This window comes from Jaculus jaculus, chromosome 6, assembly GCF_020740685.1.
Source record: "Jaculus jaculus isolate mJacJac1 chromosome 6, mJacJac1.mat.Y.cur, whole genome shotgun sequence".
Lineage (NCBI taxonomy): Eukaryota > Metazoa > Chordata > Mammalia > Rodentia > Dipodidae > Jaculus > Jaculus jaculus.
This window is the reverse complement of record NC_059107.1, coordinates 3,993,532-4,014,527: the sequence shown is the minus strand read 5'-3', so window position 1 is coordinate 4,014,527 and position 20,996 is coordinate 3,993,532. Positions and strand designations below refer to the sequence as shown.

At 45.6% G+C, this 20,996-nt stretch overlaps 1 protein-coding gene across 4 annotated transcripts; it reads left to right on the top strand.

Annotated features, from left to right (window-relative positions):
- Positions 1–1,668: 1,668 nt before the first annotated feature.
- Zcchc10 (zinc finger CCHC-type containing 10) lies at positions 1,669–11,707 on the top strand. Of its 4 annotated transcripts, none has more exons than XM_045152903.1 (6): positions 1,676–1,729; positions 2,825–2,993; positions 4,266–4,476; positions 6,382–6,543; positions 9,699–9,740; positions 10,869–11,707. In XM_045152903.1, the coding sequence occupies exons 3-6, from the start codon at positions 4,430–4,432 to the stop codon at positions 11,131–11,133; spliced, it is 516 nt and encodes a 171-aa protein (XP_045008838.1). In that variant the 5' UTR covers positions 1,676–1,729; positions 2,825–2,993; positions 4,266–4,429; the 3' UTR covers positions 11,134–11,707. The 4 variants fall into 4 exon arrangements, with proteins under 4 accessions (XP_045008840.1, XP_045008838.1, XP_045008837.1 ...); XM_045152902.1 differs by having other exon boundaries at positions 4,261–4,476; XM_045152905.1 differs by lacking the exons at positions 2,825–2,993; positions 4,266–4,476 and having other exon boundaries at positions 1,669–1,729.
- The last annotated feature ends 9,289 nt before the right edge of the window (positions 11,708–20,996 follow it).

Genomic DNA, 20,996 nt, shown 5'->3' with positions numbered 1-20,996 from the left:
CAGTCTCCCAGTTTTCTTTCATTCCTTTTTTCCCCATTTTTTGTTATATATATATTTTTATTTATTTATTGACAACTTCTACACTTATAGACAACAGACCATGGTATTTCCATCCTCTCCTCCACACACACTTGTTTTGGTTTTTCAATGTAAGGTCTCACACTAGCCCAGGCTGACCTGGAATTCATTCTGTATTCTCAGGGTGGCCTCTAACTCTTGACAATCCTCCTACCTCTGCCTCCCGAGAGCTGGGATTCAATGCATGTGCCACCACACCCAGCTCAAAGCCAATTTCTGTCTGGAAGAGTGCATTGTAAGCAGTCCTACCCTTCCTTTGGTTTTTACATTCTTTCTGCCACCTCTTTGGCAATAGACCCTGAGCCTTGGAGGATATGACAGAGATGTTTCAGGGCTGAGCACTCCTCTGTCACTTCTTCTCAGCACTATGGTGCCTTTTGAGTCATCCCAGAGGTCACCGCCATCTGAAAAGAGAAGCTTCTTTAACCAAAAGTGAGAGTATTAGTATGTTGGTATGAATGTTAAGTAAAGTGCCTAGCAGGCAGTGTGGTGAGTTTAATATATGCATTAGGCAGACAAAAGCAGGCATTACAATCTTAGGGCTCAAGACTTCCCTTGCCATAGGCTTATATTCCCTCCTGTGGAGCAGGCCTCCAGTCTAATTAGAGAGTGATTGGTTCCCCCCATAACAGACATGCCAGTATTGCACCTGTTAGGTCATTTGGACTCACTGGGCAAACTTAAGGCTTGCTTTCAGTGTCCACTGTTTTCACTGCTGACTTCAGTCTCCATAGGGGTGCATGCAGTGAGGCTTTTTCCAGCTTTCTGTCAGCTGGTCTATGGGGAGGAGGATTTCAGCTCAGCCCCAGCTTGATTTCTCAGTGACCTATTAGCCCAGGCATGTATTTGGTTTCTTTCTTTCTTTTTCCCCCTGAGGCTGACCTGGAATTCATTGTCTTCTCAGGGCGGCCTCTAACTCACCCCGAAATCCTCCCACCTCTGTCTCTGGAGAGTGCTGAGATTAAAGGCATGCACCACCACGCCCTGCCTTTGACTCTTAAATTTTCTGAACACTGCCCTGGTGGTGGTTTGATTCAGGTGTCCCCCATAAACTTAGGTGCTCTGAATGCTAGGTTCCCAGCTGATGGATATTTAGGAATTAACGCGTCCTGGAGGCAGTGTATTGTTGGGGGCGGGCTGACGGGTTTTATAGCCAGTTTCCCCATGCCAGTGTTTGGCACACCCTCCTGTTGCTGTGGTCCACCTTATGTTGGCCAGAGGGTGATGTCCACCGTTTGCTCATGCCATCATTTTCCCCTGCCGTGGTGGAGCTTCCCCTCGAGCTGTAAGCCAAAATAAACCTCTTTTTCCCAGAAGCTGCTCTTGGTTGGGTGATTTCTGCCAGCAATGCGAACCTGATTGCAACAGTCCCAATTCCATGTCACTCATGTCTTCACATAGATATATATTTCCCTCCATCGGGAATATTCTTTCCAGATCCCATTCGCTGTGAACTCAAGCGAGCTGCACTGGAGAAGAGAGAAGCCCTGGAGCCCCGCCCACCTCGGCCCGCCCCGGCAGAAGCCCCGCCCACGTCGGCCCGCCCCGGCAGAAGCCCCGCCCCTCGGTAGTTTCCCGACACCCCCCGCGGCCGTCCCGGCCGCCCCAAGATGGCGACTCCCATGCATCGGCTCATAGCCCGGCGACAAGCGTGAGTGAGGCGCGGCCCGGGCCGCGGGCGGGCTGGGGGCGGGGAGACACCGGTCGGCGGCCCGGCGAGCCGCCGCGGTCCGGGCCGGCGCAGGAGGCTGGCGCGTCTCAAGCTCGCCGGTGCCTGCCGGGCGCGGCCGGAGCCTCAGATGCGGTGACAACACGCACGGCCGCGGTGCCACGGCCCGCGCCCGCCAGGGGAAGCCGGGCTCGGTCCCGCGGTGGTGGAGGCCCGGCCTCGTAGCTGGGGAGGCCGAGGAGGAGCCCGGATGCCCGGTCCGACACCTTCACCCCGGCCCAGTCGGCTCTCCTGCTTCTCATCACCTTCCCGGGAAACACCCTCTTCTTTCTTTTCTTAATATTTTAGTTAGGAGAGAGAGAGAGCACGGGTGCTGCGGGACCCCTAGCCAGGCAGACCCTCGAGACACATGCACCTCCTGCTTCTGGCCTTACGCGGGGCCTGGGGAATTGAACCTTGGGCTCAGCGGGCAAGTGCCGTAACCGCTAACCCATCTCTCCAGCCCAGAAACACCCATTTCTCAAGGTAGCTTCTACTTGCGTTTTCTTTACTTTTTTTTGATGTCAGATCTCAGCCCATCCCAGGCTCACCCTAGGACTCGTTCTGTAGCCCAGGCTGGCCTCGAATTTCAAGGCGATCGTCTCTACCTCAACTTCCCAAATGCTGGGTTTATTCTCGGTTTTAGCTTCTTTCTGTCTTTCATTCTCTCCTTCAATTACTATTTATGCCGGGCGTGGTGGCGCACGCCTTTAATCCCAGCACTCGGGAGGCAGAGGTAGGAGGATCGCCCTTAGTGCAGGGCCACCGGGGCCACCCTGAGCTAACATATTGAGTTCCAGGTCAGCCTGGACTAGAGTGAAACCCTACCTCCAAAAACAAAACAGAAACAACAAAAATAAGTTAAACAAAAAAAAAAAGCTCTACAGGAAGTAAAAAGAGACTGTGCTGAAAAGAGGGAAAGACCCACTTCAAGTTGGTTGGACTGGAAAAGCATCTCTGTTAACTTTTGTTGCTGCTGTTGTGTTTTTGAAGTAGGGTCTTACCGTAGTCCAGGCTGACCTGGAACTCCCTCTTTAGCACCAGGCTGCCCTGGAGCTCAAAGTGACCCTCCTATCTCTGCCTCCTGAGGGCTGTCATCAGAACATGGGCCACCGCACCAAGCTGGAAAAGCATCTCTGAAGGGGTGCCATTAGAAGAGACTGCAAGGGACAGAAAGGATCCAGTCATGAGAGGATTTGAGGAAAAGGTAGCTGACCTACCAGCTTTGAAGCTGGAAAGAACACACCCACCCACCCTCTTCCCCAGCTGCTCCCAGTTCTAAACCCAGGGCTTTGTGAATGCTAGGCAAGTGCTGTACCACTGAAACACATCCCTAGCCCAGTAGTTAATATTTTGTTTTAATTTTGTTTGAGGGAGAAAAAGAGGCAGAGAGAGAATGGGTGTGCTAGGACCTTCAGCTGCCACAAATGAGCTCCAGATGCAGGTTACTTTGTGCAGCTGGTTTATGTGGGTCATGGGGAATCGAACCTGGGTCCTTTGGCTTTGCAGCAAGTGCGTTAACCGCTAAGCTATTTGCAGTCCAAGAAGTTAATTTTTTTAAGATATATTTTATCTATTTTCTTTTTTTAAAATTTTTTTGTTTATTTATTTATTTGAGAGCGACAGAGAGAGAAAGAGTGAGAGAGAGAGAGAGAAAGAGAGAGAACAGGCGCGCCAGAGCTTCTAGCCACTGCAAACGAACTCCAGATGCGTGCGCACCCTCATGCATCTGGCTCACGTGGGTCTTGGGGAACTGAGCCTCGAACCGGGGTTCTTAGGCTTCATAGGCAAGCGCTTAACTGCTAAGCCATCTCTCCAGCCCTTATCTATTTTCTTGAGTGAGAGAGAAGGGACATGCCAGGGCCTCTAGCTCCTGCAAATGAACTTCTTTTTTTTGGTTTTTTTTTTGAGGTAGGGTCTCACTCTGGCTCAGGCTGACCTGGAATTCACTACGTAGTCTCAGGGTGGCCTTGAACTCAGGTGATCCTCCTACCTCTGCCTCCCGAGTGCTGGGGTTAAAGGCTTGTGCTACCACGCCCAGCCTTGCAAATGAACTTCTGACACATGTGCTACCTTGTTCATCCAGCTTCATGTGGGTACAGGGGAAATCAAACCTGAGTTCTTTGGCTTTGCTGGCAAGTGCCTTAACTGATAAGCCATCTCTGCAGCCCACAGAACTTTATATATATAATATATACATATATATTATATATATAAAATATTACATAATATATTTATTTTATTTATTTGAGAGAGATTAAGCCCAGAACTTAATTTTTAAGAATGGGAAGATGATCATTGTGCCTCATGAGCATAAAAGTAGTGCAGTTGGCAGCTTGGAGGAGACTTTGAAGTCAGGCGATTCTGAGGTGAAGAAGGAATGACCCTAATGCTTAGTAGGAGCACTAAACCAGGTTACTAGGGTCCCGTTTCACCCTCTTTCTCTCTTAGGATTTTGTTCTTTTGGCTCTAAGCTTAGGACCTGTGACAAGATGGCTGCAGCCTTCATGTCCTCTCAGCTTCAACTTGGTCATCCTTCATTGGTCCTAATTGGATTTATATATCCTGCCTCATAACCATACCTATGGGTTTGTGAAACTATGCTGGATTCAGAGGTCTTGTTCTTCCCACACAATTGAGTGGATGGCCATAACCAAGGATGAGCTGCCTGTGTGGGAAGATCACAACAGGTAAAATGAATATTGCATTGGCAAAATCAGTCAAGGGCCACTGTAAATATGAAGTGAAAAAGTGTATATATTTGAAGCAGGGCCTATAGCCAAGGAACCCATTCTATAGCTTAGGCTGGCCTCAGTCTCACAATAACCCAACCTTAGATTTCTGAGTGCACCATCACACTTGGCTCAAAAAAAAAAAGAAAAAGATTTTTAGAATTTAAATGACGCTAGTTATTTCACAAGTATCCGAAAGTTAAATACATGAGCTGCTCTGCTGCGCGCCTGCCTATTTTTGGTACTTGAGCTACACAAGAGAGATAGGCCTTGCCCTTGGGAGCCTCTGGTTGTGTTGAGAAGAAAACATGTGTATGGTAAAACCTGTTAGGGTTTATAGACTTTTAAGTCCCCCAGGGATTCACACTAAAAGGGACTTTAGAAGCTGGAGGAAACCACAAAAGCTTTAGGTATATATTTATAGGGGAAAGAAGAGAAGAGGCTTGACTTTTTTATTGTTTTGTTTTTGTTTTTTAGAGGTAGGGTCTCACTCTAGCTCAGGCTGGCCTGGAACTCACTCTTTGTTCCAGGGTGGCCTCAAACTCATGCCGATCCTCCTACCTCTGCCTCCTGAGTGCTGTGATCAAAGGAATTTGCCACCACGCCTGGCTATGACTTTTTATTATATATTCTTTTGTGATTTTTTTTCTTCTTTCAAGGCAGGGTATCACTCTAGCCCAGGTGGTACATATTCTTCAGGAAGGTTAAATTTTATTTATTTATTTATTTAATTTTATTTTTTAAATTTTTTGTTCATTTTTTATTTATTTATTTGAGAGTGACAGAGAGAGAGAGAGAAAGAGACAGAGAGAGATTGAGAACGGGTGCGCCAGGGCTTCCAGCCACTGCAAATGAACCCCAGATGCATATGCCCCCTTGTGCATCTGGCTAACGTGGGTCCTGGGGAACCGAGCCTCGAACCAGGGTCCTTAGGCTTCACAGGCAAGCGCTTAACCGCTAAGCCATCTCTCCAGCCCAAATTTTATTTTTTAAAAATATTTTATTTATTTATTTGAGAGAGAGAGAGACAAAGAGAACGCGTGTGCCAGGGCCTCTAGCCATTGCAAATATATGCCAGACACATGCACCATCTTGTGCATCTGGCTTTATGTGGGTACTGGGGAATCGAACCCAGATCTTTTGGCTTTGCCAGCAAGTGCCTTAACCACTAAGACATCTCTCCAGCTCTATTTATTTATTTATTTTTCAAGTTTTTATTAACAACTTCCATGATAATACCCTCCCTACCCCCACTTTCCCCTTTGAAACTGCATTCGACATAATAGCCCCTCCTATCTCAGTCTCTATTTTGATGTCATGGCCTTTTCCTCCTCTTGTGATGGTCTTCTGTAGGTAGTGTTGGGCACTGTGCTGCTCTTTTTACTTTAATGAATTAATTTATTTGAGAGAGAGGGAGAGTGCACACACCAAGGCCTCCAGCTGCTGCAAATGCTACAGATAAGCTCTAGACGCATGCTGCACTTTGTGCATCTGGCTTTATGTGGGTACTGGGGAACCAAACCCAGCTGGCTTTACGTGGGTACTGGGGAACCAAACCCAGCTGGCTTTACGTGGGTACTGGGGAACCAAACCCGGCTGGCTTTACGTGGGTACTGGGGAACCAAACCCAGCTGGCTTTACGTGGGTACTGGGGAACCAAACCCAGCTGGCTTTACGTGGGTACTGGGGAACCAAACCCGGCTGGCTTTACGTGGGTGCTGGGGAACCAAACCCGGCTGGCTTTACGTGGGTGCTGGGGAACCAAACCTGGGCTGTCAGACTGTGTAGTTGTGTCTTAGCCACTGAGCTGTCTCTCCAACCTTTAGAATTTTTTTTTTTTTTTTTTTTTTTTTTGCTTTATAGTGAAGCAAATAAACAACATGTCAGATGTCAGAAATGCTTGGAATTTGGACATTGGACTTACGAATGCACAGGCAAAAGAAAGTACCTCCACAGGCCTTCGAGGACAGCTGAGCTAAAGAAAGCTCTGAAAGAAAAGGAGAACAGGTTATTACTACAACAAAGGTAGGTGTACACATCATCTCATACAAAAAGGAATTTGTTACATATTTATAGAATTTATTTTTTACTGTTAATCACTTTTTTTTTTTTTTTTCCGAGGTAGGGTCTCAGTGTAGCCCAGGCTGACCTGGAATTCACTGTGTAGTCTCAGGGTGGCCTCGAACTCATGGCGATCCTCCTACCTCTGCCTCCTGAGTGCTGGGATTAAAGGCATGCGCCACCACACCCAGCTCTGTTATTCACTTTATTTAGTTTTTTTTTTTTTCTGGTTTATTTTTATTTATTTATTTGAGACAGAGGAGGGAGAGAGAGAGAGCAAGTGAGCCATGGCCTGTAGTCACTGCAAATGAACTCCAAACACATGCACTACCTTGTGCATCTGGTTTATGTGGGACCTGGAGAATTGAACCTGGATCCTTAGGCTTTGTAGGCAAGTGCCTTAACCACTAAGCAATCTCTCCAGCCTCATTTTTTTTTTTCTTTTTTATTTTTTTCTTATTTGAGAGCAATAGACAGACATAAAGAGAAAGAGGCAGTGAGAGAGAATGGTCATGCCAGGGCCTCCAGCCACTGCAGATGACCTCCAGATGCCTGTACCACCGTGTGCATCTGGCTTATGTGGGTCCTGGGGAATCGAGCCTCAAACCAGAGTCCTTAATAAGCTTCATAGGCAAGCGCTTAACCATGTCTCCAGCCTGGTTTTCCTTTCTTTATTTCTTTTTTCTTTTAGTTTTTGGTTTTTCAAAGTAAGGTTTCATTCTATCCCTGGCGGACCTGGAATTCATTATGTAGTCTCAGGGTGGCCTTGAACTCATGGTGACCCTCCTCCTTCTGCCTCCCAACTGGTGGGATTAAAGGCGTGTGCCACCACACCCAGCTTAATTTTATTTTAATTTATTTATTACAGGAAGAGAAAATAAGAATGGGTATGCCAGGGCCTCTAGTCACTGCATATGGGCTACAGACTCATATGCCACCTTGTGCATCTGGCTTATATGGGTACTGGCGAATCAAACCTGGGTCTTAAGGCTTCTCAGGGAAGCACCTTAACTGCTAAGCCATCTCTCAGCCTTCCCCCCAACACCCCCCCCCCCCCGCGCCCTTTTCTTACAGGCAGAATCTCATTCTAACCTAGGCTGACTTGGAACTCACTTTTGTAGACCAGGCTAGCCTTGAACTCATGGTGATCCTCTTACCTCAATCTTTGCCTCTGAAGTGCTGGAATTAAAGATGTGAGGCACCATGCCCTATTGAATCCATGCCATGGCTTTAATTTTTTAAAACTGTGTTTGCCAGGTATGATGGCACATGCCTTTAATTCTAGTACTAGGAAGGCAAAGGTAGGAGGATTGCCGTCAGTTCAAGTTCAGCCTGAGACTACATAGTGAATTCAGGTCAGCCTGGCCTAGAGTGAGACCCTACCTTGAAAAACAAAAGAACAACAATAGCAACAACAAAACAACAAAAATACATAAATACATACATACATACATATATATGTATGTATATGTGTATACACACACACACACACACACACTTGCTTTGTATTTAAGATGGGCATGGTGGCACATACCTTTAATCCCACTACTTAGTGGGCAGAGGTAGGGTGCTTGCTGTGAGCTCAAGGCCAGCCTGGAATTACAGAGTGAGTTCCAAGTCAGCCTGGGCTAGCCTGAGACCCTGCCTCAAAAAAACCCTCAAGTATTCATTTGTGCATGTGCAGGAGTGTGTATGGAGGGGTGCACATTAGTGTCCTGCTGTTGCAAACAGGCACCCATCTAGCTTTATGTGGGTGGCTAGGGATTAAACCCAAGCCAATAGCCTTTTTTTTTTTTTCCCCAAAGTAGGATTTCACAGTAGCCCAGGCTGACTTGGAATTCAGTATGTAGTCTCAGAGTGGCCTCCAACTTAAGGCAGTCCTCCTGCCTCTGCTTCCTGAGTGTTGGGATTAAAGGCATGTGCCACCATCCCCTTCTTAAAATGGGTCTGCCCAGGCCTCTCTAGCCACTGAAAACAAACTCCATATACATGTGCCACCACCATGTGAATCTGGCTTATGTTGGTTCTGGGGATTCGAACCTGGGTCCTTAGGCTTCACAAGCAAGCACCTTAACCACTAAGCCATCTCTCCAGCCCGCCAACAGGCTTTGACAGCAAGTACATTTAACCACCAAGCCACCTTGCCAGCCCTCAAGTCTTTAATTATTTGGTTTATTGCCTCAACTATCTATGAAATGACAACAGAATGTTTTGAGTTAGATAATATGAGCCAATGTGGAAATATATAGAATAATGTGTGTAATATGCTATGTTATGTTAAACATGAAAAATAGTGTAATGAATGTTTCATAATAGTGGTTACTTTCTAGAAGAAGAAATGGTTAAGAGGAAGATTGGAAATTTATTTAAAGATGTGTATGGACTAGGCATGGTGGCGCACGCCTTAAAGCCCAGCACTCAGGACGCAGAGGTAGGAGGATCACCATGAATTCAAGGCTACCCTGAGAATACAGAGTAAATTCCAGGTCATCCTGTGCTAGAGTGAGACCCTACCTCAAAAAAATAAAAATAAAAAATAAAAATAAGACAAGCTGGGCGTGGTGGCGCACGCTTTTCTCCCAGCACTCAAGAGGCAGAGGTGGGATGATTGCCGTGACTCCAGTTCGAGGCCACCCTGAGACTGTATAGTGAATTCCAGGTCAGCCTGGGCTAGAGTGAGACCCTACCTCAACAAACAAACAAACAAACAAAAAAGGTGTGTATGGAGCTGGGGCGGTGGCTTAGCAACTAAAGGCACTTCCTTGGAAAGCCTGATATTCCTGACTTGATTCCCTGGAATCTGTATAAAGCCAGATGCACAAAGTGGTCAGTGCATCTGGAGTTCTTTAGCAGTTGTAGAAGGTCTGGACACACCTATTCTGTCTGTCTCTCTGTCTAATAAATACTTTTTTTTTTTTTTTTTTTTTTTCTTCAGTGTAGGGTTTCATTCTAGTCCAGGCTGATCCGGCATTTGCTATGTAGTCTCATGGTGGCCTTGAACCCACGGCAATTCTCCTACCTCTGCCTCCCAAGTGCTAGGATTAAAGGTGTGCACCACCACGCCTGACAAGTTGTGTATAATCTATTAACAGAAGTTTTTCTCCCTTTGTGTTCATCAGCATTGGAGAAGCTAATGCAGAGAGAAAGACCAAGAAAAAAAGGTAGGTGGTGTTTAGGTGCGTTCTAGAGCTCACATGTAATAGTAATTAGGAGGAGTCAGATTCCATCTGATGTCACTTGTTTGTTGTTCTTAGTTAATTCCAAGTCAGTCTGGGCTAGAGCAAGACCCTACCTCAAAAATTTTTTTATCACTCTTCAGGGTTTTTTGGAGGCTTTGTTTTTGTCCTCTTTTTTCAATTGTGGTGGTGTTGAGACAGAATCTCACTGTCTAGCCCAGGCTTGTCTTGAACTCATAGAGATCCTCCTGCCTCAGCCTCCCAAGTACTTGGGCTACGTATGTGTACTACCATGTTGCTTTTCTTTTGTGAGGGTTTTTTTTGTGTGTTTGTTTTGGATTTTTGGATTTTTTTTTAGAATTTCTTTTTTAAAATTTTTAATATTTTATTTATTTGTTTGAGAGCTAGAGAGGTAGATAGAAAGCATGGGTGTGCCAGGACCTCTAGCTACTGCAGATGAACTCCAGATGTGCCCTTGTGCTTTATACAGGTACTGAGGAATCAAACCTGGTTCCTTAGGTTTCATAAGCAAGAGCCTTAACCAGTAAGCCGTTTCTCCACCCTTGTTTTTTTAATTTTAATTTTAATTTATTTATTTGAGAGTGAGAGACAGAGAGATGGAGAGAGGGAATGGTCGTGCCAGGGCCTCCAGCCACTGAAAACCAACTCTAGACGTATGTGCTACCTTGTGCATCTGGCTTACATGGGTCCTGGGGAATCTAACTGAGGTCCTTTGGCTTTGCAGACGAGTGCCTTAACCATTAAGCCATCAAACAGAGTCTCACTATGTTACCCAGTTGGCCTCACACTCATAATAGTCCTGCCCCAGTCTCTCAAGAACTGGCATGGGGTGTGCCATCATACCAGCTTTATATGTGCCTCAAATAGACCTATTATACTGCAAATTTATCTCATCTTTTTCACTCCATAGCACAGTAGGGTAGGTATGCCTATTGGTGAAGTAACCAGAGAAGCTTGTAAAGTGAGGAAGCATGGTTATACTCTTCGGTGTCTCCCAAAGCCTCAAACCTGGAGATGTCTGCTTTGGGACGTGAATCTGTAAGCACGCTGTGAACGGCGACCTTCGGAACATGCTCTTCTTTTGTCTCCTAGGTCAAAGAGTGTAACTAGCTCCAGTAGCTCGAGCAGTGACAGTTCAGCCAGTGATTCGTCATCAGAGAGTGACACATCTGCCTCCTCCTCCTCAGAGGACAGTGACTCGGAGGAGAGTTCCTCCAGCTCTTCTTCAGCCTCCTCCACGACCTCCTCCTCCTCCTCCGACTCGGACTCGGACTCGAGCTCCTCCAGCGGCAGCGGCAGCAGCAGCAGTGGCGACAGCAGCTCCGAGGATGAGCCGCCGAGGAAGAGGAGGAGATAAGCCGCTCCTCCCGAGCCCGCAGCGGGCACAGGTTGGGCTCAAGCCAGCCGTTAGCTGGTCAGAACTAGAGTTCAAAGCTTTCTAAAGGAATAGAGTGTTAATAGCAGACATGTAAAGACTTTTATTTTAGAGATGAAACTTTTTTTTTTATCTTAAAGTATTTCTCTAGAGTAATCAGAGCTAAAAACTAGTAAATCTATTTCTGTGATGAAACTTATTTTTCATTCCTGTGAAATGAACATTGTCCTTATATGTTCATGGTAAATATGGGAAAGATTTTCAGGATAATTGCATCAGAATATATAGTAATGAAGTTTTGATTTTTTTACTGAGATAATACTTTATCGAGTATGCTGCAAGGTGGTGACAGGTAAGCAGTAACTAGAAGACCCGACCTCCAGCTGGCTGGTAGCAGCTGGCTAAGGCTTTCTTGGTTGTATTTATATGTAAGATTTAATACACTGTTACTATAAGCTTACAAGTTTTCCTACTGTTTATAAATGTGCTCTATTTTTATATTTGTGTTCAGAAAATTATTTTGAACCTTATATAATACATGCTTCTGAATGCTGTATTTCAAAGTGTTGTATTTTATTTTGTTTGATTTGTTTGAGAGGGGGAGAAAGAAGCAGACGGGGTGGGGTGGGGAGGGAGATAGAGAATGAATGGGCACACCAGGGCCTCTTGCCACTGTAAATGAAATCCAGATGCATATGCCACTTTGTGCATCTGGTTTATGTGGGTCCTGGGGAATCGAACCTGGATCTTTTGGCTTCGCAGGCAAGTGCCTTAACCACTAAGCCATCTCTCCAGCCCCTTGAGTTCTTTTTTTTTTGTTTGGTTGGTTGATTGGTTTTCAGAGACAGTCTCATGTAATTCGGGCTGGCTTAGAACTCACTATGTAGCCGAGGATGACCTTGCGTGACTGATCCTTGCCACCATCTTCCAAGTGCTAGGATGACGGTTATGTGCCATCTCAGACTTTGATCCTAAGTTCACAGGGATCCTGAAACAGGTGTATCTATTTAAGAGATAGAGAAAAAGAGCCAAATAGAGAGAGTGGGTGTGCTAGGGCCTCTAGCCACTGCAGACAAACTCCAGATGCATGCACCACTTTGTGCATCTGGCTTACCTGGATTCTGGGGAATCCAACCTGGGTCCTTTGGCATTGCAGGCAAGTGCCTTAGCCACTAAGCCCTCTCTCCAGCTCCCCCCCAAAAACAAAAAATATTAAAACATGCACAACAGAATCAATTTGGTGTCTACTATTTATAGAATGCTCCTCCCAACAATAGCAAAACACATATTCTTTTCAAGGTGTACCCATACAGTTAGTTAGGTGGCACAAATGCTAGACTGTATGACATCTCCATAAGTATAGAAGAAAAAGATGGGCGTGATGGTGCACGTGTGTAATCACAGCACTCAGAAGGTGGAGGCAGGAAAGTCAGAGTGTTCAAAGCCAGCCTGGGCTATGAGACCCTGATTCAGCAGCAAGAACAAAATAATAACATCAAGTTGAAGGATTCAAAATAGGCAAGATAAATTCTGTGACCGTAATGAGGTTGTTAGAACGTCATTGAAAAATTGCCTTGTATGTGGAAGCTGAATAATATGGATTCTAATAAGAGTGACATGAATAACACTAAGTGACCCAAGTCAGAGGTATCAAAAGGAACATTAGCCTGGGCTAAAGTGAGACCCTACCTCAAAAACAGTATTTTTATTGTTTTTGTTTTAAGACAGAATTTCAATGTAGAGCCCACTCTAGCCTCCAGTTCTCCATCTTCCTTTTCAGCTTCTCATGTGCTGAGATGACAGGCATGTACCATACCACCATACCCAGTTTAGAAGGTTATTTTGTCTTAGTTATTTTTGGTTTTTCAAGGTAGGGTCTTTCAAGGGTGTTTCGTTTGCTTTGTTTTGTCACTGCGGTGCTGTGGATGAAAAGCAGGGCTTTGTGTGTTAGCAGGAGCCTGTCCCTAAGCTAGATCCAGGTCCTCGTCAGTTTCTTTTATTTATGTGTGGCTGCATGTGCATAAGGGACATCATCCTTGTGGTGCTTTGATCCAGGAGCCCTCCATAAACAGGTGTTCTTAATGCTAGGTTCCCAGTTGATGGAGATTTGGGAATTAAAGCGTCTTGGAGGTGGTGTATTGTTGGGAGTGGGCTTATGGGTGTTAAAGCCAGGTTCCCCTTGCCAGTGTTTGACCCACTCTCCTGTTGTCAGCCTGATGTAAACCAAGGGGTGATGTCTACCCTCTGCTCATGCCATCGTTCTCCCCTCCCATCATGGAGTTTCCCCTCGAGCCTGTAAGCCAAAATAAACCCTTTTTTCCCAAAAGCTGCTCTTGGTTGGGTGATTTCTATACTTTTTTTTTTTTTTTTTTTTCGAGGTTGGGTGATTTCTGCCAGCAATGTGAACCTAACTGCAACACTTGTTATGTTTAAAATTATTGTTCAAGGGCTGGAGAGATGGCTTAGCAGTTAAGGCACTTGCTTACGAAGCCTAAGGACCCAGGTTCAATTCTCCAGGTTCCACATTAGCCAGATGCACATTGTGGTGCATGCGTCTGGAGTTTGTTTGCAGTGGCTAGAGGCCTTGGTGCGATTCTCTGTCTGTCTGTCTCTCTCTCCCTCATTCTCTATCAAATAAATAAATAAAAATTTAAAAATGTTTTAAAAAGTTACTGTTCAGGGCTGGAGAGATGGCCCTGTCAAAGCAATGATCTCTCTCTATGAGCATAGACAGCAAGCGAGAAAGAGAGGTGCACCAAGGCCTTCAGCTGCTCTAAACGAACTCCAGACACAAGTACCACCTTGTGTGTCTGGCTTCCATGGGTCCTGGGGAATTGAATCTGGATCCATTGGCCTTGCAGGCAAGTGCCTTAACTGCTAAGCAATCTCTCCAGCTCTTGTTTTTTGGGGGGGAAGAGGTTTCGAGGTAGGGTCTCACTCTGGCCCAGACTGACCTCAAATTCACTATGTAGTCTTAGGGTGGCCTTGAACTCATGGCGATCCTCCTACCTCTGCCTCCTGAGTGCTGGGATTAAAGGCATGCGCCACCACGCCTGGCCCATATTTTTATATTTTACAATATTTTATTCATTTATTTGCAAGCAGCAAGAGATAGAAAAAAGACAGACAGAGGATGGGCACACCAAGACCTTCCAGATGCATGTGCCACTGTGTGCATCTGGCTTACTTGGGTACTGGGGAATCGAAACTCGGGTCAATAGGCTTTGCAGGCAAGTGCCTTAACAACTGAGCCATCTCTTCATCCCTGTGTTCAGCTTTCTTTGAGACAGGGTCTCTTGCTGCTGCAAATTGCCAGATTACAAACAAATGTTACACAAGCTTTGGGTTCTCCTGGCTCTACCTTCCACTGTCATAAGTGTGTTGGCATCTAGATGCATGTGCTACTTTGCATCCAGCTTTACGTGGGTGCGGGGGAGTTGAACCACAAGTCATAGGCTTTGCAAGCAAGCACCTATTTTTAAAGTATTTTTATTTATTTGCAAGCAGAGACAGAGAGAAGAGGACAGAGAGAATAGGTACACCAGAGCCTCAACTCCAGATGCATGCGCTACTTTGTGCATCTGGCTTTATGTGGGTACTGGGGAATTGAACCTGTGTCATTAAGGCTTAGCAGGCAAGTGCCTTAACCACTGAGCCATTTCCTCAGCCCAAGGTCATTGGTAATGTCTTATTGCAGGAAGCTTTGCTTCATCATTTTGAGGCTGTCTGGGAAACATTTTATGGAGGCTAGCATTTGATAACTTTTATCTGTGTGTTCAGAAAAGTGTGTATAGATTCTTGCTATATCTTAGATATTTAATCAATAATAATTCATCAGCATTTCTAATATACAGAATGCTTATAGAGCTATAGTTGTGAGTTGGTATCTCTTACATCTAGATGTTACTTTTGGGATTGCTCTAGTGGAGAACATTTTATAGCCTGAATGAAACTGTAAGTGGCTTTATTCATAATTTAAAAAATATTGAAAAGCCGGGCGTGGTGGTGCACGCCTTAATCCCAGCACTTGGGAGGCAGAGGTAGGAGGATCACTGTGGATGAGGCCACCCTGAGACTCCATAGTGAATTCCAGGTCGGCCTGGACTACAGTGAAACCCTACCTCGAAAAACCAAAAAATAAAAAATTAAAAAATACTGGAAACAACTCAAATTTCCCTATGCTAGTTAGCAGCAAAGCAAGCTCTTTATATTCATAATGGGATATGTTCAGCAATAGAAATGCAGTGAATTATGAACAGAGGAATCCGGAAGATGTTATGCCAAGTGAAACTTAAAAGTTACATGATCGAGTGTAAATAATACTCTGGAAAAGGCAAAAGCTGAAGAGCAGAAAGAAGATATATGGTTGCCAAGAACTGAAATGGGGTGAGATGTAGGGTTCACTACAGGAAGGCACTAGGCTTCAGGTGATAGAAATGTTCATTGTTGGCCCAGGCTGACATGGAACCTAATCTGTAGCCCCAGGGTGGCCTCAAACTCACAACTATCCTACCTCTACCTCCTGAGTGCTAGATTTGGAGTGTGAACTGCCATGCCCAGTTTATGCAGTTCTGGGCTTCATGTGTGCTTGGAAAGTACTTGACCAACTGAGCTAAGAATCCCAGCTTGTTTTTTTTCTAGGTAGGGGCTCACTGTAGGTCAGGCTGACTTGGAATTCACTGTGTTGTCTCAGGGTGGCCTCTCGAACTCATGGCGATCTTCCTACTTCTGCCTCTGGATTAAAGGCATGCGCCACCACGCCTAGCCCAGGCTAATTTTTAAAAGTGATAATGTTTCATTTATCATTTCCTCATTTGTCTTTTCCTTTCTGCAAAGTTGGGGTACCAGGGATTTGTGGTGTTAGGGATTAAGCCCCCAGAGCCTGTGTGGGCTAAGCAAGTGCTCTGTGTCTGAGCAATATTCATGGTGACCAAAGCCATGAGGGCCAAGTGATGCTGCAGCAATCCCTGGATGCTGGGCACGAGCTGTGGGCTCTGCTGTCTGCCTTGCCAGCTTTTGTTCTTGCTTTGGTCTCAGCTTTCCCTTTGCTCCTGCTCCTCCCTGCTAGAATGGGAATATTTATTCACCCTGTGCCACTGTATGTTAGAATTGTGTCCCTTAAAAAAACATACTTTTTTTTTTTTTTTTTTTTTTTTTTACAGGAGCTCATAGGCATTGCCTTGAGTTTCAGAAGAGATTTTTTGTTGTTGTTTGTGTTTTTTTTTGTTTATTATTTATTTGAGAGGGACAGACACAGAGAGAAAGACAGATAGAGGGAGAGAGAGAGAGAATGGGTGCGCCAGGGCTTCCAGCCTCTGCAAACGAACTCCAGACGCGTGCGCCCCCTTGTGCATCTGGCTAACGTGGGACCTGGGGAACCGAGCCTCGAACCGGGGTCCTTAGGCTTCACAGGCAAGCGCTTAACCGCTAAGCCATCTCTCCAGCCCTGTTTGTGTTTTTTGAGGTAGGATCTCGCTCTAGCCCAGGCTGACCTGGAATTCACTCTGTAGTCTTAGGGTGGCCTCAGTAGTCTTAGGTGATCCTCCTACCTTTGTCTCCCGAGTGATGGAATAAAATGCGTGTGTCACCATATCTGGATCAAGATTTCAATTTTTTTTTTTCTGGTGGAAGGAAGAATTTATTTATTTATTTTTACAATTTTTTTAAAAAAATTTTTATTTATTTATTTGAGAGGGACAGACACAGATAGACAGAGAGAGAGAGAGAGAATGGGCGCGCCAGGGCCTCCAGCCTCTGCAAACGAACTCCAGACGCGTGCGCCCCCTTGTGCATCTGGCTAACGTGGGACCTGGGGAACCGAGCCTCGAACCGGGGTCCTTAGGCTTCACAGGCAAGCGCTTAACTGCTAAGCCATCTCTCCAGCCCTATTTTTACAATTTTTATTAACATTTTCCATGATTATAAAAAATATCCCATGGTAATACCCTTCCTCCCCTCCCTCCTGTACTTTCCCCTTTAAGATTTCAATTTTTAAGCAATGTGATAACTGTTAAGACTTTGGTGACTTTTTTTTTTTTCACAGTAGGGTCTGACTCTAGCCCAGGTTGACCTGGACTTCACTCTGTAGTCTCAGGGTGGCCTTGAACTCACAACAGTCCTCCTACCTCTGCCTCCTGAGTGCTGGGATTGAAGGTGTGCCATCATGCCCGGTTAGACTCTTAAAGATGAACTATAAATGCTATTTTACATTATGAGATATACATGAGAACTTAGGGGTCAGGGCAGAATATAAGTGATGTATTTTGGTGTGAGGTTGACAAAAGCTGGACTTATGATCATTATTTTAAAAATATCTTTTTAAATATTTATTAGTGTGTGTGAGAGAAAGAAAGAGAAAGACACAGAGAGAGATAGAAGACAGACACAGAGAGAATGGGCACACCAGGGCCTCCAGCCACTGCAAACAAACTCCAGATGCATGTACCACCTTGTGCATCTGGCTTACGTGGGTACTGGGGAATCGAACCTGGGTCCTTTGGCTTTGCAGGCAAGTGCCTTAATGGCTAAGCTATCTCTCCAGCCCTATTTATTTGAGAGAGAGAGAGAATTGTCATGTCAGGACCTCTAGCTACTGCAAACAAACTCCGGATGCATGTGCCAACTTGTGCATCTGGCTTTACATGGATACTGGGGAATCAAACCTGGGTTGTTAGGCTCTGAAGGTAAGTGCCTTAACTGCTCAGCCATCTCTCCAGCCCCTGTCTCCTATTTAAATTTTTTTTTCTGATTTATATTTATTTATGAGAGAGACAGGGAGAGAGAGAGAGAGAGAGAGAGAGAGCGCGCGCGCGCGCGCAAATGGGAATGTCAGGGCCTCTAGCCACTGAAAATGAACTCCAGGTCCATGTTCCACCATGTACATCTGGCTTATGTGGGACCTGGGGAATGGGACCTGGGTCCTTCAATGCCTTCACCGCTAAGCCATCTCTCCAGGGCCCCTGTCTCCTATTTTTATTTTATTTTATTTTTTGGTTTTTGAGGTAGGGTCTCACTGTAGCCTGACCTAGAATTCACTATGGAGTCTCAGGGCAGCCTCGAACTCACAGCAATCCTCCTACCTCTGCCTCCTGAATGCTGGGATTAAAGGTGTGCACCACCATGCCCAGCTGTTACTTTATTTTTTAAAAAGATTTTATTTTTATTTATTTATTAGAGACGGGGAGGGGGGAGAGAGAGAGTGAAAGGGAGAGGGAGAGAATGGGCATGCCAGGGCCTCTAGCCACTGCAAACAAACTCCAGATGCATGCGCCACCATGTGCATCTGGCTCACATGGGACCTGGAGAAACGAACCAGGGTCCTTAGGCTTCGTAGGCATGCACCTTAACAACAAAGCCATCTCTTGAGTCCGTGTCTCCTATTTTTAAAAAATATTTTATTTTTTATTGATATTTGAGAGAGAGAGAGAGGGAAAGAGGCAGATAGAGAATGGGTGAGCCACGACCTTTTGCTGCTGCAAATGAACTCCAGAAGCATGTGACACCTGCAGCTGGCTTACGTGGGTCCTTGTGAATCAACTCTGGATCCTTTCATTTTCCCAGGCTAGCACCTTAACCACTAAGCCATCTCTCCAGCCTGTGTCTCCTATTTTTAAAGTCAGGGTCTTGTTATAAAGCCCTGGGTGACCTGGTAGTGGATATGTCATTCAGGCTAGTATAAAACTCTTTTCAATGCTCCTGCCTAAATCTTCCCAGTGCTGGGTTATGGATGTGTACCACCAAGTCTAGTTCATGTGGGCGGAGGCTTGAGCCCCGGCCTTAACTCAAGAGCTGAGCCACATCCCCAGCTCCACATGTATGTCTATCTTTAAACATTTGTATGTATTTGCATGTGTGTTTATGTGTATCGGGGTGCCAGGACCTCTTGCTGCTGCAAATGAACACCTGTTCAGCTTTTCACGGGTGGCTGGGGAATTGAATCTGGGCTGAGAGTCTTTATAAGCAAGCACTTTAAAAACAACAAAGGTGCAATCATCCTTCACTGGCTGCAACAGTAAGTGGAGAACGGGAACTTCAGTAGTTGTTCCCGGATCAGAGTACCCAGACATAACTGTCACCCTCTAAGCGAGCGCTTTAACCACCGAACCATCTCCCCAGCCTTCCTGCCTTTTTTTTTTTTTTTCTTTCTTCCCTTTTTCCTTTTTCTCTCTGCAACAGGGTCTCACATAGACAGGGATGGTCTGGAGCTCACTATGTATCCTCAATGCTTGATTCTCCTCCTTCCACCTCCCAGATGACAGGCATGTGCTTTCAGGGAGGCCGAGGTACATGGATCTCCGTGAGTTCAAGGCCATCCTGAGACTACATAGTGAATTCTAGGTCAGCCTAGACAGACTAAGACTCTACCTCGAAGCACCCCCCAAAAAATTTTTTTTCTAAAAATTTTAAAAATTAATTTCAGGCACAGAGAGAGAGAGAGAGAGAGACAGAGACAGAGAGAATGGGGGATGGGATGGACCCACCAGGGCCTCCTGCCACTGCAAAAGAACTCCAGACACATGCCCCACTTTGTGCATCTGGTTTTATGGGGGTAGTGGAGAATTGAACCTGGGCATCAGGTTTTGTAAGCAAGTTCTTTTAACCACTGAACCACCTCCTCTTTTATGAAAGTGTCTCAATCTAGCCCAGGCTGACCTCAAACTCACTCTGTAGGCACTGGCTGGCCTTAAAACTCACAGCAATCCTCCTATCTCAGTTCCCGAGTGCTGGGATTAGAAATGTGTGCCACCATGGCTAACTATTTAAATTTTTGTGGCAGGGTTTAAGCCCTGGCCTAGACTCACTATGTAGCCCAACCTGGCCTTGAACTTATGGCAATGTTCCTGGGTCAGCATCTCAAGTACTGAGATCACATGTGTGAGTCACCATACCTTGCTTTCTTTTACACTATACGGGGAAGCTCTTCAAAAACCTATTAATTGTATTAAAAACAATCTATAAAGTGTTTGTTTTAGTAGCTAGCTAGGAGAGTGCCTATCTATCATTCAGGAAACTCTAGAACCCCAGCATTCCATAAACTCATGGTGGTGGTGGTGCTTGTCCAGAATCCCAGTCCTGTGCAGGGGGTGGAGTCAGAAGGATCTGAAGTTCAGGATCACCCTTGCCAGTTCAAAGCCTTTGTGAATACAGGAGTCCCTTTACTCCCTGAAAAAGAAAAAAATGAAGCAGGGCATGTTGGCGCTTGCCTTTAATCCCCGTACCAGAGGGAGGTGGATCTCTGTGAGTTCGAGGCCATCCTGAGAGTACAGAGTGAATTCCAGGTCAGCCAGAGCTAGAGGAAGACTCGACCTTAAACACCCCCTTCCCCAAAAATGGTAAAAGTGAAAAGAAAAAGAAAGGGCTACGGGCTGGGAAGATGGCTTAGCAGTTAAGCGCTTGCCTGGAAGCCTAAGGACCCCAGTTCGAGGCTCGATTCCGTAGGACCCACGTTAACCAGATGCACAAGGGGGCGCACGCGTCTCGAGTTCTTTTGCAGTGGCTGGAGGCCCTGGCGCGCCCATTCTCTGTCTCTTTCTGTGTCTGTTGCTCTCCAATAAATAAATAAATGGCTTAGTAAAGGCGCTTCCCTGCAAAGCCTAGGGACCCAGGTTCAATACCCCAGGACCTATGAAAGCCAGCTACACAAGGTAGCACATGCATCTGGGGTTTGCAGTGGCTAAAGCCCTGGCGTGCCCATTCTCTATCTGCCTCTCTCTCAAATAAATAAATGAAATACTTAAAAAAATCCACAACCCTGTTTCGTCTGTCACTGTCATTTTTTACTTCTAACTTATGGTTTGCCCTAAATGGCCGGATATTAGGAGGTACAGCAAAAGGGTTTGGAGTGA

Coding starts and splice junctions, on each gene's coding strand:
- Zcchc10 (XM_045152901.1), top strand. CDS start 2,157: ATGCACCTCCTGCTTCTGGCCTTACGCGGGGCCTGGGGAATTGAACCT. Junction 2,273..6,381: donor AGAAACACCCATTTCTCAAG/GTAGCTTCTACT, acceptor TTTGCTTTATAG/TGAAGCAAATAAACAACATG. Junction 9,741..10,868: donor AGAAAGACCAAGAAAAAAAG/GTAGGTGGTGTT, acceptor TTTGTCTCCTAG/GTCAAAGAGTGTAACTAGCT.